We start from the raw sequence: 18,272 nt of genomic DNA, 5'->3' as shown, positions 1-18,272 counted from the left end.
AAATCCTTAAATTGCTAATGTGTTGAAACAAGATCTTCACCATCTGACCATCTCAATCTACCCTAACAATATTTTCAGAGCAACTTTCCATTAAGGCCAGCTTCCAAAGTGTCAGGCAGATTCTAAATAATGATGGGTCATACACAGCAGGTTACAAAATGGGATTCACAGCAGTTATTCCAATATTGTTAGTGCAACTGTTTGGAGTCCAGGGTGACGGATGTTCACTGTAAATCATAAGGATAAAGAAAAATAATCACAGTGAGTAAGAGCAGGGCTGTTTGTTTTTTTTTATGATTGAAAAGCTCAGTGAGTAACACGTGGGTGTTACTGCATGGCAGCCTAGAGAAAGGCCACATTGTAAGTTATACTGTGAATGCTTATAATTCATTATAAGTTATGACAATACCATCTGCTTAATTTCCTGGAATCACATATACTGAAACACAGAGAATTAAATTGCTGTGAGAGTGAGTGAAGGCTCAGAAGAGCTGTCCTACTACCTCATGTGTCCTCATGTATCCCACAATGTCACACAGGTTTAAAAGTGGTGCTCACTGAAAGAGCACAAACTATATATGTTAGTGTAAAAATTGTTCATAAAAGTGAAATTTGTGACAGTTATCAGAGTTTTAAGTGAGAAGTTTTTGTAACCAGATTAACAACTGAAGGCTACAGTGGGTCACACACATGCATTACAGTCAATGGCAAGGGACAACTCAGTTTTTGATTCTGTGTGAATTATGTCATTATTTACATATATACTTGTCAGTCTACAAAATAATTTTAGGAGTCAAGACAGTCGCAGTTTGTGGTAAAACTGTTCAACTATCAGACTGTAAAAATATGCAAATACAAAGGCTACACAACCAAAAGTCACGGATGTGACATTATTGTGACTGTCTCCCCACAATCTGTTCTGAATTGCTGAAGATGTCCGGACAGTACAGTTTTTCACCTCTTTAAATAGTTTTTCACCTCACTCATGGAAATTAAGGTAAACGTGTCCTTTAGAGGTGTGGAAATTTGTCAACGCTACGATGTATCGTGTGTGACTGAAAATCAATAATTGAGAGTCAGTAGCATATATAAAAAATATAATACACTTCTCTAGCACATTACGAATTTTATGAACTTGTGGGGAAATGTGAAAAGAAGAAGTCATGTGCTGAGTGAAAGTACAAAGAATCAGAGGACGTACATCAGCTGTTTTCAACATGAGCTCCCACCTGAGACCATAAAACACACTAACCCCTGCAAACCAAAAAGAACTGAATATGTAAGAATATGTTAACTTTAGCTAACATTGCTGAGGATTTACGGCCTTGCATGGTCGTAGAAAATCCTTTGTTTCACCACCTGCTGAGCAGCAATATATGCTCTTATAACAAAATAACTTTACAGAAAGAGTTAGTGTTATACCTCCACGCCACAAGGAAACCGAAGCAAGGGTAACAGAACGCAGTTTGTAATGTTTATTTCAGGAAATGACGAGATCTTTCTTTGAGCTGCTATGTGAAAACAAATTAACTTTCTTAATTCATAAAATTATATTTTAAATTGACAGATATATGTATAAATGGTGGAAAAATTTAAATGGGATCAAAAAATGATTTGAGCCCTGCAATGAACTGGCGAAATATCCAGGGTGTACCCCGCCTTCGCCCCTATGTAGTTGGGATAGGCTCCAAGCAATCCCCGTGACCCTAGTGAGGATAAAGCGGGTTCAGATAATGAATGAATGAATGAATGAAAAAATGATTTGCCTTTCACCATTGACTACTGTTCATATTTTATCCTAAGTTAGGTCCCATGAAGCACATAACTGAGACTAAGGACCTCAGTTATGTCTAAACTCAGAAAAAGTCATAAGTTAGATGTTAGATGACAAAAATGTACAGACATGGAATAATAATAAAGAAAAAACAAAAGAAAGCGTGACACCAATGTATTGTTTGCTGAATGCAGCAGCAAAGCCAACAATCAAAATTGGATAGATAGGAGCGAAATTGGATGACTAGGGAAAACTAAAACTCTTTTCCACAGAACTGACCTGAACGTCACTGAAAGATGAAAGCATAATCATAGGACTTAATGCTTTTTTGTTTTGTTTTAGTGATGTTATGCTCAGTTCAGGTCTGACCAAAAGAGTTGTACTTTTCCTTTGCAAAGCAATATTATGTGTTCAATCACAGGAATTTTCTCTATCTGCCTAAAGGTGTCTGGCTTCGATTATGACTCTTTATATGCCACAATTTATGAAGTAATCAGTATGTATGACAGAATGTAGTGTCATAAATAAATACAAATGATGCAACTGCAACATAATATAAACTAAAGTTTTAAAAAAAAAATAAGTGCAACTGCAATCAGAAACTGTTTCATTTTTTAACCCTCTATGGTACGCATTTTGATCCCAGTGAGGGAAAAAATGTTTGGAGTGTTTTTATGTCTCAAAATAGACTAAATAAACATAATCTGAAGAATGCTTTTTTTTTTAATTTTTGGAAATTTTGCGGGTTTGTTGCCTGTAGGCAACATTGTACCATAATGGTTCATAAGTGAAAAAAAAAATGTTTTTTCCCAATTTGAACATTGTTTATTTACTAAACAAATGCAAAAATATTCAATAACATCCAGAAGTCACAATTCACAGAATTTTAAATTCAAAAACATTATAAAATGAACTCTTAAAAGGTTTCTGGCTAAATGTTGCCTGTAGGCAACATTGTACCATTTAGGAACCCACTGAAATAAACATGTAAAGTGTAACTAAGTCTAACTAACCTTAAACTACTGATCTCAAAAAAGATCATAATCATTTGAAAAACAAAAAACAAGTGTCAAATTCCAGTGTTTAATCATCACTGCTTCACTTCAGTACATGTTTTTGTCAGTCCCCTGTGTCTTTCCTGACATGTGTTGCCATCATTTGTGGTGATGCTGCTCAATGCTTATGTCACAGGTAGGTGACACATTTTGTGCACTGCACTTTCTCTATACCTTTACATCCAGGGTATTTGCACCTGCCCTTTTTTCTCCACCCAAATAGGCCAGTGGTCAGTGTTGTTCTGACAGACAGATGCGGATGCCAATGGTGAATACTGCTGTGGTGATTCCATAATGGTTCACTGTTGCCTAAAGGCAACATGTGCAATTTACCATCATGGCACATTGTTGCCTCAGGGCAGTGGCTGCATTTTAACAAATTTCCACTATTTAATTAGCAAATAAATTGCATGAAACTATCAAAACATAAAGTTTACACACCTATTAGTGTGAGGATATTTTTTTCCAGGCGGAAAAAAATCAGGAAATAACGTTTTGAAAGTCTTTTTTTTTGCAGCAAGATAGCAGAGCCGTTTCCTGAGAAAAGTCATGCGAAAAAGGGTTTCAAACTGGCTTCCTGGAGGTCATTTGACTAATTAAATCATTTTTATTGTTTCCTTATGGTTTTTCCTCTTTTTTTTTTTTTTAAACTTAATTTTTATTAAATTTTCTCTTTTTTTTCAGTACAGTACAATTATACATTCAATTATACAGTTCAATTAATTTCTTTTCCCCCTACACAGCTGCAAATATATTCTCATACACCTCCACAGACACATATAATGAAATTTAAGAAAGCAGTAATAATTATAGCAAACAATGATTACTTCAAAAAACAAACAAAAAAATAAAAATTAATAAATAAATAAAAATAAAAAAGGCTGTAGATATAGATCTTCGTCAGAGGTAGATTGACAGCACTTTGATAACATGGAGTGTTCTTGCAACACCAGTAAATATTATTGCAGTAGTAAAGGTAACATAGGTTCCCATCTTTTAGTAAATATGGTTTTCTGAAGCCGGAGCAAGTGTGTGATCTGCTCCATCTGGTAAATATCCCAAACTTTTTGAATCCATGTATTATATGAGGGAGGTTCTGGTTTCATCCAGCTGATGGTTATAGACTTTAAGGCAGCGGTGAATAATATATTCAAAAGGTATTTATCTGCTTTTCTATCCAGACCTTCAGGTATTACTCCCAAAACTGCCACTGTGAAGCTTTGTGGGATGTTCATTTTAAAAACCTCCTTCACGGCATTGAACACCTCCCTCCAAAACACACTTAACTTAGGACAAACCCAAAATATATGAGTGTGATTAGCTCTATGGGCTCCGCAGTTCCTCCAGCATGAGCTGGGATGTTGGGGATCCATTTTAGACATTATTTCTGGTGTTCTGAAATATCTAATGATTATTTTCCATTTGAATTCCCTCCATGTATTAGAATTTGTAACCAGATGTGCCTCCGTACATACATCGCGCCAGTCATCCTCAGATATGTCCACATTCGCCTCTGCCTCCCATCTCCCTCTTATCTGCGAGGAGTTATTTTGATTCATAAATAAGAAAATATTATACAATTTAGAAATTACTTTCTTTTCTCCATCACCAGTTTGTAACTCTATCAGATACTTTTCTAGGGGTGTAGGTTTTGCGAATTTATCCCATTCCTTGTGAGTCATCAGAAAAGTTCTAAGTTGCAAATACCTAAAAAAATTTGAACTGGGGAGATCAAAGTCATCTTTCAACTGCTCAAATGTCTTAAATATCCCACCATCAAACAGCTGATGCAGGTAAATCAATCCCTTTTCTGACCATTTTTTAAAGCTGTTGTCTAGATTATTGGGTGTAAAAGACTTCATGTAGCCAATATTTATCAAAGGTGAAATTAACTTTGGGAGCTTAAATGCACACTTTATTTTATTCCATATTTTAAAAGTGACCCTGGTCCAGTCGGACATCTCTCCAGTGGGTGCATCTAGAAAGGGCATGCTTTGTAAGGGATCTTGACATTGTTGTTTTTCAATATTAACCCATCGTGTGTTTGTGTTGTCCTGAATCCATCCTATCAAGGGTTTCATTTGTGCAGCCCAAAAGTAAAATTTTAAATTTGGTAGGTTGAGGCCTCCACTGGACTTTGATAATTGTAGAGTTTTAAGTCTAATTCTAGGACGCTTATTTTGCCATATGAATTTTGACAACATTTTATCCAAATTGTTGAAAACAAGCTTAGGAATATCTATGGGCAACATCTGAAATAAATAGAGAAGTCGTGGCAGAGCGTTCATGCGGATGCTTTCAATACGTCCCAGCAGAGAAAGAGGGAGCACAGACCAACGATCCAGGTCTCCTTTTATGCACTGGATTATTTTGATATAATTAGCATCATAAAGGTTCTGTAGGGATAAGGGAATAAATATACCAAGATATTTAATACCATCACTGGGCCATTTAAAACCAGTCTGAAGTTTTACGTTTTGGGGTATCTTGCCATTGATGTCCATAGCCTCTGTTTTATCAATATTTACCTTATATCCTGAGTAGTATCCAAATTCATTAATTAAAGTCTTAAGATGTGGTATTGTAGATGCCAATTCTGTTAGATATAGCAATACATCATCTGCATATAGTGACAATTTATGTTCCTCAGTATTTATCATAATTCCTTTTATGTTAATATTATCTCTGATGAGTTGGGCAAATGGTTCAATGCTGATGGCAAAAAGCAATGGTGACAGAGAACAGCCCTGTCTACAGCCGCGTTCCAGTTTAAATCTCTGTGATATATAGCCATTGACTTTAACGGAAGCCTGGGGGTCTGAATAGAGTGTTTGAATCCAGTTTATAAAGTTAGGTCCAAATCCAAAGCGTTTTAAAGTTTGAAATAAAAATTGCCATGACACACGGTCAAATGCTTTCTGAGCATCCAAAGATAAAATCATTGACTCTGATTTCTTATCTTTTTGATATGATATTATATTCAGCAGGCGTCGTAAATTATCCCCATAATATCTTCCAGCAATGAATCCAGTTTGGTCAGGATGAATAATTTGAGTTATCATTTGGTTGACTCGTTTAGCCAATATTGCTGTCAATATTCGCACATCTCCATTTAGCAGTGATATTGGTCTATAGGACTGGCATTCGGTCGGATCTTTGCCCTCTTTATGTATTACTATGATGGTTGCATCTGTCCAGGAAGGTGCCACGGTTTTAGAATAAAGTGCGTAGTGATATGCTTTTAACAATAGGGGGGAAAGTATATCACTAAAAGTTTTATAAAATTCATTAATGTAGCCATCTGGCCCTGGGGTTTTCTTATTTTTTAGTGTTGAGATCACCTGCTTGATCTCCCATTCTTCAATTGGTTTATCTAGATCCCTAGCAGTCGTTTCAGTCAATTCTGGTAATTTTATGTTTTTTAAGAAATCTGCAATTTTTTTATCATCAGTGCAAGTATCTGTATTTTATATAGGAATTTATAGAAAAGTGGGTTTTTCCTCTTTTTTAAAGTATTATATATTATATTATACACTGGGATGTATTGTGGAGATGTGACAGGCCAAAAATGGGTCTGTTGCCTGAGGACAACGTGGTATCATAGAGGGTTAAATGTCGCAAAAAGTAAGTTGTGAGAAATTGATTGTTGTAGTATAACGTTATAACTGCACACAGTACACTATACACTACAGTGCTGCTAGCATATTACGTAACTTCACTGCCTATTGAAGCATTGCATGTGTTGTTTTAGCTATAGAATGACCTGTTAGTCTACGGTACACAACATTAATATTTGTATATTGAATATGGGTAAAATTCCACATGCACTAGTTGTGGTACATGTCCATTTCAACCTTTCATAGATCCTCCCCCTGGTTTGAGAAGTCCACTTACGAGACAAACTTGCCGATTTCCACTTGGATGATTGCATTTTGGAGTTGGACCTCTAGTAGCAGAGAGTCAATTAGATTCTGGCCTCCTTCATTGGATACGTTGGCATGAGGCGAGAAGATGCGCAACATTCCCATATAGCTGCCCACCACCACTTTGTCTGCAAGATTATAAGAGCAGAGAAAGAGACACATCTAGGTTTAGAAGTGCATGAAGACAAAAAAAAGTAAGATTCGTTCTGTGTACAAAAACTTTAACTTCAGACATTTTTGTTGTTGATGTAAATTTGCAAACTGTTTGGGAGTGAGCATTTGTCACTATAACAGTACAAAACAAGCATTTTCTGTGCCTGTCCAGGTTGATCGGCTACCAGCAGCTCAGAGACATGCATATACACACCATGTCCAGTGCCGCTGTTGTCCACATCACCAATGCACAGGCATCCCTGGTCAAACTCCTCCCCCTTGCCAAGGACTGCAGACCACCAGTCACGAGCCTTGAACAGCGACATGCTACTTCTGAAAGGTCAGAGAGGAAAAGATACAGACTGATGAAGAGATTTTTCATTTCATTAAATTTTTGTGAAAATTGCATGTCAGGCCCATTGAGCAACCTCAGTGACATACTTTGTACTTAGATACTTTGGTCAGCGGCACCATTGTGATGAAAAGTGTATGCTATCGTATTTGGTCATTTGGTGTGGTACACACTATAAAAACATCAACTGATATAGTTTGGAGAGGAAAAAGTCTAATATTAGCCAATATAAAAGACATCGTCAGAAATTCAAAACTTAGGTCTTAGGACTTTATTACAAACTTGGCAGCTGCTACATTGAACATCTAAGTTCTTCTGTTCAATAGTGCCACAATAGCAAATACCTAAACAAATACAGATCACTGAATAACAAAGTCAAATCAATTAATTAATAAAACTGAAACATCTAACATCATGAAACTAACTGATTCTAAGGGTGATTTTTAAATAATTTAACTCTTATTTTCCCTCCAAGTCAGTAATTCTAGTGTAGAGGCCTCACACACTTCCTGTGTAGTGTGGTCTATTCAGTACGCTGATATTTGCAGCCAATCACTATGTAGAAAGTAAGTCATATGATTCAAGGACTACCACAAGGGGGTTGACAAGGAGTTAAGTGGCATGGGTAGGTGGGGGCAAGCAGCTTTTCTTCTTGCTAAGTGCTGAGCAGGTGGAACAGGCAGTTAATCCAATGAGAGAGAAGATCTGTCAGTGCTCTACCACATAGTCTCAGTGGTTGTTTGGACACTACACCCTTTACCACCATAATATTTTTAAATAGTTCAAAAATACTTCAAAATATTTTTTTTTTTTTTGCTTTAGTAGTAATTTTCTGATTAAAGATAACTGAGAATAATCTGATAATTCAATGATGTCCCCTTTAGATTTTAAGACATAAGAATAATCCATTTTAGAAGCTTGTTCAGGGGTTTTTCCTATATAGAATAAAGTGGCGACATGGTGGTGCCTTGGATAGGACTTATGCCTCACAGCAAAAAGGTCCTGGATTCGATTCCAATGCCAGTCTGGGCCCTTTCTGTGTGGGGTTTGCATGTTCTCCCCGTGTGTACGCAAATTCTCTTCGGGTACTCCAGCTCCCTCCCACGATCCAAACACATGCACTGATAGGTTAATTGATTAATCTAAATTGTGTGAATGTGAGAGTGATTGTTTGTTGGTCTCAACATGTCAACCCTGTGATGAACTGGTGACATGTCCAGGGTGTACCCCGCCCTCACCCATAAGTAGCTGGAATAGGCTTCCACAACCCTAGTGAGGATAAAGCAGGTTCAGATAATGAAAGAATAAACTGTCAAATTTTGTACCACCCCCCACCTCAGATGGGATCTTTCTTACTATTAAATAAGAACAACTTACAAATTAAACTGCAGTCACAGGAAATTTCACATGTAGATCCTCATTTGGCTTGATGATTTGAAGAATTCACAGAAAAAATGTTTCCCATGTTGTTTTAACATGATAATTATTATTCCCTTCAATCATACAATTATTATAAGTCCTAAAATATGTGCTTGTAAAGAGCCTGAGTCCAGTGAAGGCATGGCGCACATGATCAGGATGGTGACACCTCCTCCTTATTTATGTGGGCAGGTGTGGCTCAGCAGCTAGAGCAGGTCATCCAATAACCAAAGGGTTGGAGGTTTGAATCTCGTTCTGTCCTAATCGCGTGCCAATTGTGTCCTTGGGCAAGACACTTCACCCACCACGCCTCCAGTGCTGCTACTCACACTGTTGTATGAATGTGTTTGAATGTTTGGTGGTGGTTGGAGGGACCATTGGTGCAGAAAAGCAGCCACACTTCAGTCAGCCTGCATATGGAGTTTACCACCATCAGAGTGTGAATGTGTGAGCAATACATACGAGACTCATATAGCAGGAAAAACATGATAGTGTCCTCTGTGTAGAACAGATACAGAATTTTTTCTTTTTTTCAAAATTACTGTAAACTGTAATTTTTTGTGCCATATATGCATCAAGATGTAAGCATCAACAATCATGCGCATTTTGTCATAATACTTGAAAACAATGTCATAGTGATAAATTGATGGTCTGTGAAGTTTATCTTGTTTCTTTATCTAACCACCACCTGGATAATAAACATGGACAGAACTGGTTTTACAGTTAGTTTTAGGAGGTATGCAGGTTCAGAACACTTCCAATTTACATGTCATCCTGTAATGCCATCATGTAATGAGCTACACCTTACACTGATAGGAATTAATACAGTGTGACATCACATTAAATGACAGTTACAACTGTGGGTAGTGAAAGGTTAAGAAGATATTCTGAACTAAGTTTATTTTATCCTGTTAAAGATAGTTCTATGCCACGAATTTTCCCCGTTATGCAATGTTTAAATATCGGGATTTCACATAAGCATAACAATGAATTTGGAACAGCTTTTAAACGTGAACAAAAATGGCTGTTTACAATACTTAGAACTGAATGGTTTGTGATGCAGCCATACATGTCCCATCCGAGAGTACGAACCTTCTACTTAGCTACTATTAGGATGTGTTTATCTTGAGCCTTAATAACATGCCTGCGCATCTGTGGGCTTACGGTTCAAAACTGTTGCTGCTGTTGAGGCAACTGTCTTATTGGGGAGAAAATACAGTATATTAGCCTTACATCGGTTTAAATCGAAGGCATCGTGTACGGCAGGTAAGTTAGCTCAAGGCTAGTGTCAGCCTGCTGAATTAACTTTAGCTTAGCCGGCTAATTACCTGGCGTAGATTTCCAAGTTATCAGGGACATAAACTAGCGTGTCAAGAATTTTATTGTTTTGGTTTGTTGATGTGCTGCACTGTTGGAAATAAATTGACAGTAAATTCATACCTTATTGTGAACAAGTGAGTCCCTTAAAAGCCCAGAGTTTTTGCTCTCTCTTCATACACCAATCACATTTCTCAACCTCTTGCTTGCAGCCGTCGTCCTGTTGTCATGACACTGACGCTAATCGGAGCGAGTGGTAATGCGCACATACGGAAATGAGGGGGCTGCTGGGAAAATGAGTTTTGAATTATTTCAATGACATACAAACAAGTCATTTTTCTGTAAGAAATACATATTACGAATCTGGTTAATTCATATTGGTGAATATTTATACACCAACAGGCAAAAAAAAACCCCAGCAAAATCACAATATGTTGTTGCAGTTAGTAGCATATTTCACTGCAGTTGTTATGTGTAATGTTAGGCGTCGACAGAAGGTGGCAATGTAACAAAACCACAAGGTCGAAGAAGAAGAAGAAGAAGAAGAAGAAGAAGAAGAAGAAGAAGAAGAAGAAGAAGAAGTTGTTACAATTAGCTGTTAGTGACAGGATTAGTTGGTTGTGACGTGAGTTTCCACGGCGCCTTGACTTCCATATGTGCCATTAACAGGTTTGCAGTGCGCTTGTCATTCAGATGTTCGGGGTTTAGTAGCGTTAATATCGGTTTTGGAAATGCTCTTTAGGTGTAATGTACCTTAACGATAGCTAGCATTCAGCAGACAACATTGAATTTAACATCAGCTTAAAAGAATCTAATATGAATTTCGATATCTTGAATAAAGACATCATAAAACAGACAGGAACGGTGTGAGTGGCAGTAATTTGCTGTTGTTTTAAATCTAGTTATATGGAATGCAAAGTCATTTATTTAATAACAGTTTACCAAGGACCTCACAGTTCAATGCTGTGGCAAGTTAAACCAACCTCAGTAAGTTATATAGTAATTTATACAACAAAATTCAAATCTACAAAAATCATGTTAATGTTTCATAAAATAGGACTTAATTACTTTTGCAGGTTATCTTCTACCAGAATGTGTGTTTTTAAGACATATTACTGTACTGGTTGTCATTTTTAATAGGTTTGGTTTTCAATTCTACAGGAGATATGAGTATTTTCCGCCTCCTGGTTCCCCAAAGCAGCGTATACCATGGCTGCCTTACGCCTGTCTTGGTCAGAGCACTGAGCTCAGGACCTAACATCAGCCACAGCCTAAAGGAGAGCTACAGGCTGCTGCAGCTGCCTGACATTGAGCACTGTAGTCCTGCACATGTGAAAGAAGCCTATCTACGCCTGGCCAAGCTTTACCATCCAGACTGTGGGGCTCCAACTGCAGATGCAGCACTGTTTGCTCGTGTTGAGGAGGCTTACCGGGCTGTGCTTGCACATCAGAGCAAGAAAAAGCAGGCTGATGGAGGGATGGAAGCAGATGATGAGGATAAGTCTAGAACTGTAGCATTTCAGCACAGGCGCTACCTCAGTTTTGACGGTATGGGTTCAGGCACACCAAGCCAGCGTGAACGCCAGTATAGGCAGATGCGAGCTGACCAAGCATCTGAGCAGGTTTGTTTATGCAGTTGGCTATTCTTCTTGGGGCCCATACAGTTTTACACATACTGTAAATAAAACAATTTACACAATTCTAACAACACTCAAAAATAATAGACAAGCTGTGACTAAATCCACCATGATCATACAATCATCATCATCAATATCTCCATCAGATGGACTACCAATATAACCCATACATACCAAAAGTAAAAAAACACAAAAAAAAATTCTTAAGTAATGCTTTTTGAGTGTTGTCATTTTTTTGTTTTGTTGTTTTAACCATATATGTCAGGTTGTTGTGACAGAAATTGCCGTTCATGTTCCATTCATGCATAACTATCAGTTGTGTGCCTTGATTTTTTTGTGTCTTTATTGTGACATTTTTCCGAATGAATGCAATTATCTGTTTTTAACTGAAAGCCATGATAGAAATGCATGCATTTTGAGAAAACTACCTAAAATCATAAGAAAGAACAATACAAGCTGCGTTATTCTGATTTTTATATATTTTTCTCATTATTATTATGACCAAATGGCTTAACATTAATGTGAGACAAAACCAAATCTTGCATTACTTGTTTAATAGTTTGTTGTGTAAAAGTATTTTGAACATCTTCTAAACTTTTTTTTTCCATTGTAGTATTTTTCTTTCTACCTGGGGATAAAGCTGAAAACAATCACAAATGTTTTAGGTGGGAATGTAAACAAAATAAACCCTACAGACAAAAGAAAAATGTAGATTGTAATTTAAAATCACATTATTAAAATATATTAGGATAATGATAATTGCCATGTAATCGCAGCATTACTTTTTATTGTCTTACTTGAAATCTGTAGTGAACATATATGTAGAGTATTTTTTGTTCTTCTTAGGTTTTAAATTATCGGCACAGAGAGCATGAGAGGGCAGCAGCTGCAGAGGGAGCACTTCTGGAGAGGGATGTGCGTCAGCGTAGCCGAAAGATCAAGATCACCCAGGCAGTGGAAAGGCTAGTAGAGGACCTTATCCAGGAATCCATGGCTCGTGGAGATTTCAGGAACCTGAGTGGAGCTGGGAAACCCCTCAACAAGTTTCAACACAATCCTTTTGCTGATCCTATGACACACAACCTCAACCGTATCCTTATAGACAATGGTTACCAACCACCCTGGGTCGTCACACAACGGGACATTCGAGAGAAAGTCACTCATATTCGTAGTAGGTTGTTAGAGGGGAGGACCAGGCTGGGGTATCCCATGACATCTCAGGAACACACACATTGGGAGCAGCTGTGTGCATCTGTAGAGGAGGATCTAGTCAAACTTAATAAAATGGTGGATAACTACAATCTTATAGTACCTATGCTCAGCATGCAAATGGTTCACTTCAAGTTGTCTCGAGAAGTGAGCCGTGCTGAGAAAGAAGCTCACCAACACAGACTGGAGCAGCAGAAAGTGGGAATTCAGGAAAGAGAGAGAAGGAAGGATGAGAAAAAAAGAACCAACACAGTGACCAAACTTAAAAATACTAAACAAAGCCCAATGACTTGGATATACAATTTATTTAGATAAAAATGCTGCTATTCTGAATTCCAGTGGCCAGAAAGCAATGGCTTTGATTACTGTGATTTGATTTTCACTTCGATGAGGCACGGCTTACAAAGGCTAACAAAGTACAACATTCTTAGTCATTTTGTCTGCATATTGTCATACAATTGGATGTCAGAGAAAATACTCCACAACCTCATTCTACTGTGTGTTGCTTCCACCATTATTATTGGGTTGACCATTACTGACCATCCTGCATTGTCAGTAAGTGTGAATGAACAGTACTGCCCTGCCACGGTTGTTCTCATTTTGAAGTGTGATGTGTGGAGAAGTAAATGTAATGTTAACACAGGGTTTCAGAGGGATTGAGTTTTATGATAACTGCAAAAATATCACAGTTATGTGGTGTATTTGTGTGCTCTCACATAATTACCATTACCAGTTGCACTGAAGGGAAGGAAGCAATTGCTGAAACATAAAACCATTTTAAAGTGTGTTAAAAGTTTCATTTGGAAAATAAATGAAATTATTAAGACACCTGTGCCTCCCTTGGATGAACAGAAAGAATTAGATGGAAAAAAGAAGTCAGGTCTTAAAAAGGAATTTCTCTTTAAACCCTTAAAGACCTAGAATTATTTTTGTGGCAACTTCAACATGAACCTATCTCTACATTTAACCTTCCCTAAAAGATTTATCACTGTTTATTATAATAGTATCTTCTAAATTTAGCATTTTCCATTGAAAATCAAGTATTTTTTCTATACTCAAATGACTGATCATGAAGTTAAGAAAAGCTCAATGTAAATTCAAAAGTTATATCAAAACAGGAAACTGGAGGAAAAAAAATTTTCAGAAAAACATATCATTAGGTGAACATAAAAATAAGTGTGTACAACCAGTGTCATATGTCAAACTATATTGGTTTCATTGGTGAATCATTAGCCACTTTTACACAGAGGTCTTGGAAAAAGGTGAGATGGTGATCCCACGCTTTTCCCACCATTGACTGATTTCCACAGCCAAGCCAAAGGAGTAACAAAGGTGAGACAAGCTTGACATTTACACAGAGGACCTGCGTTCCAGAATTGAAGGGGCAGTGCAGCGTATAGTGCACGTATGGAGATACTGGCATGGATTCTGAGGCAGCCGCCATAGGTGCCAGTCCTGTGGCTTCGCGCCACGGGTGAAAATGGCATGTAGCCGTGCACCCATGGCATCCCTGGCACAAAGCCACAGAACCCTTGGCACAAATCAATGCCAGTGCCTCCTTATGTGTCCAGAATCATGATTCCACCTTTATCACGGCTCTGTTACTACCTCCAGAGGCATTACAAAGCTGTGATAAAGGTGGGACCAAACAATCCCACCATTTCATTTACACAGACGTCATTCCAGAATAAAGGCGAAAAATTCTCGTAATGGAAGTGCTGTGTAAAAGAAACTAATGTTGTAGAAGATGATGGTGTTCCTACATTCACTGCAGAGCCTCTGTACTTCCTTTTAAACAACACAAATGGGAGAGAAAGCTTACAAACAGGTGAGTTTCTTGTTTTACAGTTGCATTTTCCTCATAATCTTAGATAAGCAGATAAATAATAAATTTTATTTATAATGCACTTTTCATTCAGTGATTCTCAGAGAGCTACAGTAGAATAGAACAGATTCCAAAAACATACACATCGACAATTATAAAGATGTACACAACATAATATTTATTTTTTTTTTTTTATATCAGAAATTTTTTGAAAAGACAAATTTAATATTGTAACAACTGGATGCTAGATAACATTCGAAGTTACATAAAAATCAGATTTCAACCTTTATTTGTCATGATAGAATTGGAATAGAAAATGTCATGGTAACAATTTAATGATAATGATAAACTTTATTTCGAACAGAAGTAGGAATAAAACATAAAGGTGAACAAAAGGCTAACAGAAATTACAAATTTAAACAGATCACTCCAGAATATTGAAGGCAATAATTTAACAAAATGTCGCAGTGTACAACTATTTCATTGTGGCTCTTTAACAAAACTTTGTGTCTGAAATGGAGTAGGAAGAAGTAGAGCTTGTATTGTCCTACACCAAATTTATGACTTATCAACTAATGTATACTGTCCATAAAATACAGTAGGTCAGTTATGAAATTATTGGAAAAAAGAGATTAAATTATAACATACCATCAACAATAACTATCACTGTTGCACTCCCGCTCATTGTTACTATATCTCTAAAAAACAAGATTTTTTTAAAATGTTTTCACAGCGTCTGATATTTTGTTCCATTCTATTCCACAAAATCCCTTCACAACATGAAATGCACATCTTTTTAAGATTTTTTCTAGCAAATTGTTTCATATTTAGTTTCTCTCTATAGTCATAAACCCCCTCTCTATCCATGAATAATTTCTGTATGTTACTTGAAAGTCATTTATTTCTTGCTTTGTATAAAACTTGGGCTGTTTTAAATTCCACCAGATCCTTAATTTGAATGTTTGTGAGAGTAAGATTAGTTTATTGGTACAATTTAATAACAGCATTAATAACTGTAGGTGATAATAAGACTGTGAGAATAAGAACCAATGTGCTAGTTTGGCAGCTGTTCCATTGTTGCAGGGTTGCAAATCACTGTGGCCTTGTTATTGGCACCGTTACCTCCAGCTGCTCTGTGCATAGCCTGAAGAAGGCCGCTGGATGGAGTCATGATGTTGGTCCAGTCTTGGGCAATGTACTGGTGGTAGGGATCATTAGAGTTCTCCAGCTTTTTGGAGCGAATGTAGCTGAGCATAATGCCAAATGTGAAGAAACTGAACATGCCAACTACCAGAATAATATACATGATGCCCTGAGACTGAGCCGTGGCTCCTGTCGTGTGGTGCACAGCCTGTTGGGTAGTGTAGTTGTGTGATATCTGCGGAGCCAGCATACCGGTGCTGTTTAAGCAGTGCTGAAGAAAGGAGAGCAAGAGCGACTGCAGCTCAGTGGTGCTGATGTTTGACATGGCTGACATCTATTGAACATTCAGCAAACTGCAAGTCAAAAGGGAAACAACGTGATTAGACAATAACCTACTTTTATTTTGTGGTTAACATACTAATTTCTCACTTAGACTGTTGACAGGTAGACGTCTGGTGCAATGCCAATATGAAATAAAAACATTGTTTACCATCCATAAAAACACAAAAAAGAGTCCCCTATTCCTTTGTCATTCTTGTCATGCATTAAAGCCCTTGAAAAATCGAGAATACGCAAGTACATTTTGTCTCCTCAGTTCTACTTAAAACTACTTGGCATCTTCTCCTCCTGCAGCTGAAAATGAAAAAATAAAAAACAATAACATTTGATAAGAATGCAGATTTTTGCAAAAAAAAAAAGAACTTGTAAATCAAATTAATGAACAGAATATTCATTGTATAAATTAATAAGTGTAATGAATTGAACACTTGTTATAAAATGACCAAAGTACTAAACTAAAATGAACATTAAATCAGCAATATTTTCCTACTGAAATATGCTAAAGCATGTAGCAATAATGTACAAGGTTGGTTCAAATGGGCATTTTCAGCTTTATTGGCCAGTTTAAAACATTTGTTGGAAAAATAAGGAAACAATGAAGTGTGATTCTATTCGACATTATACAGTACTGATGAAGTAATTGAAATATGTAGGGTACATACTGTATATTACATTTTAATAGTTATCTGTGGTAGTCTGAAGCCTATCAGATATTAGAAAAAAAAACTTTGCATTGCAGCAGTAGAAGGAAATGCATATAAATTCATACTGTTTCTGAAAATTCAAGTAAAATTAAAAGCACATATGGATGGAAGCCTGACTTCGATGTTGTTCAATATTCAGTGTTCCATCTTAAATCAAATTGTGTGACATTGTCACAGCATCTATTTTTTTGAGGGAAAAATGTCCACATGTCTAATTGAGCTTTGTTTAGTTCAAAGCAAAACTTACCTTACAGCGCTGTGGTGTCAGTCCATGCTGTGATCTGAAGTCAGTAGTACATGTTTCCAGCAGGACTACTAGTAGCTCATGGACTGGGTTTCTCGAACAGCACCTTGAATAAAATGGCAAATACCTCCGGTCTCTGGTCACATAATGTCCTCTCCTTTCAGGCTTTTCACGCAGCAAAGATAAGTTGCACATGTCAACACATTTAATGAAAGGTCACAGGGCAAGGTCAGAACAAACTCAGTATGGTGATGCTTGGCTTAAATGACTGTCCTGTCATGACCAACCAATCAACAATTTTAAGAGTGAAGAAAAATATTGTCATGAAAATCACCATGGTTTCACAGTCGTGTCAGAATAGTAATCACAACAAAATATGAAGAATTTAGTCCAGGCAGTGGTCTAATCAAATGTATTGTAAAAGTCTTTATGTTTTGCAGTGGTTGAATAGTGTATTGAGTAATTTTCAGGATACTTTAGGGGGGCAGCAAGAGAACAAAGCTGCTTTCAGACCAGGGGGGTGTGGACAGCTGATTGCACAGCCCAAACATGATTCAGTTACAATACAGTCACCTCCAAAGTCCTTGAACCCACTGTGGTAGCTTGTGTGTTGCCTGAAAAATACCTGTTGTTCACTGTTTATGGAAAGTGAAGGGAAAACTGTGTAAAAACGTTACATTTTCTTCAAAACAGTGTCAGACTAAAAATATAAATGTTAAAATCAATATTCTAACTACTATTTCTGCTCTGAAAAACTGTTGAATAGATAACTTTAGCCACTAGTTTGATATTTGCTAACAAAGAAACCACAGGACACTGGACAGAGATTAATTTCCAAAAACATTTATTCACACTTTATTCAAATGGCTGAAGTTAAATAAAACTGTGGATTTTCTCCCATTACCCTCAAGTGCTTAAAAATATGATGTTGTTGATGGTTCAGAAATGCCCCACTCACATCTGAACCACCAGCTCTGTCTTATAGTTTCTCTTATTGTCAAATTATTAGAGGTGGCAAACTTACATTTACTCTTGATTGACGTGAGAGTAAAGTGTATAAAAAATGCTCTGTTAAGAGCAGAGGCACTCATTGAGCTGCTCAAAAATTATATAATTACAAGTGGTGAAATGTATCAAAGACAAATGTAAAAAGTATCTCTATAATTCTACCAGCTGTT

At 37.0% G+C, this 18,272-nt stretch overlaps 2 protein-coding genes across 7 annotated transcripts in view; one reads left to right on the top strand and one right to left on the bottom strand.

Moving 5' to 3' along the window:
• The window catches only part of bbs9 (Bardet-Biedl syndrome 9), a 194,973-nt gene extending 184,745 nt beyond the window's left edge, over positions 1 to 10,228 (bottom strand). For 3 of the 5 annotated variants that reach the window (XM_030158122.1, XM_030158119.1, XM_030158123.1), the window contains exons 1-3: positions 10,117 to 10,228; positions 7,120 to 7,238; positions 6,724 to 6,880 (exon numbers count right to left, since the gene is read on the bottom strand). In XM_030158122.1, the coding sequence (XP_030013982.1) occupies positions 6,724 to 6,880; positions 7,120 to 7,231 (269 nt within the window). In that variant the 5' untranslated portion in view covers positions 7,232 to 7,238; positions 10,117 to 10,228. Of the gene's footprint in view, positions 1 to 6,723; positions 6,881 to 7,119; positions 7,257 to 10,116 lie in introns of those variants that run through there. The other 2 variants (XM_030158120.1, XM_030158121.1) reach the window with 2 other exon arrangements.
• A 295-nt stretch (positions 10,229 to 10,523) lies between these two features.
• Positions 10,524 to 13,667, top strand: dnajc28 (DnaJ (Hsp40) homolog, subfamily C, member 28). Of its 2 annotated transcripts, none has more exons than XM_030158128.1 (3): positions 10,524 to 10,662; positions 11,155 to 11,615; positions 12,477 to 13,667. In XM_030158128.1, exons 2-3 carry the CDS (start codon positions 11,160 to 11,162, stop codon positions 13,152 to 13,154), a joined length of 1,134 nt encoding a protein of 377 aa, XP_030013988.1. In that variant the 5' UTR covers positions 10,524 to 10,662; positions 11,155 to 11,159; the 3' UTR covers positions 13,155 to 13,667. The 2 variants fall into 2 exon arrangements, with proteins under 2 accessions (XP_030013988.1, XP_030013989.1); XM_030158129.1 differs by having other exon boundaries at positions 10,586 to 10,618.
• Positions 13,668 to 18,272: the final 4,605 nt, after the last annotated feature.

Source organism: Sphaeramia orbicularis, chromosome 16, assembly GCF_902148855.1.
Source record: "Sphaeramia orbicularis chromosome 16, fSphaOr1.1, whole genome shotgun sequence".
NCBI lineage: Eukaryota > Metazoa > Chordata > Actinopteri > Kurtiformes > Apogonidae > Sphaeramia > Sphaeramia orbicularis.
Note: the sequence above shows the minus strand (reverse complement) of the source record. Positions and strands in the feature narration are given on the sequence as shown.

Bases quoted from the DNA above. Each gene is read 5' to 3' on its own strand.
- dnajc28 (XM_030158128.1), top strand. From the start codon at position 11,160: ATGAGTATTTTCCGCCTCCTGGTTCCCCAAAGCAGCGTATACCATGGC. The intron at 11,616-12,476 runs GTTTGTTTATGC...TGTTCTTCTTAG, and splicing joins CTGACCAAGCATCTGAGCAG to GTTTTAAATTATCGGCACAG.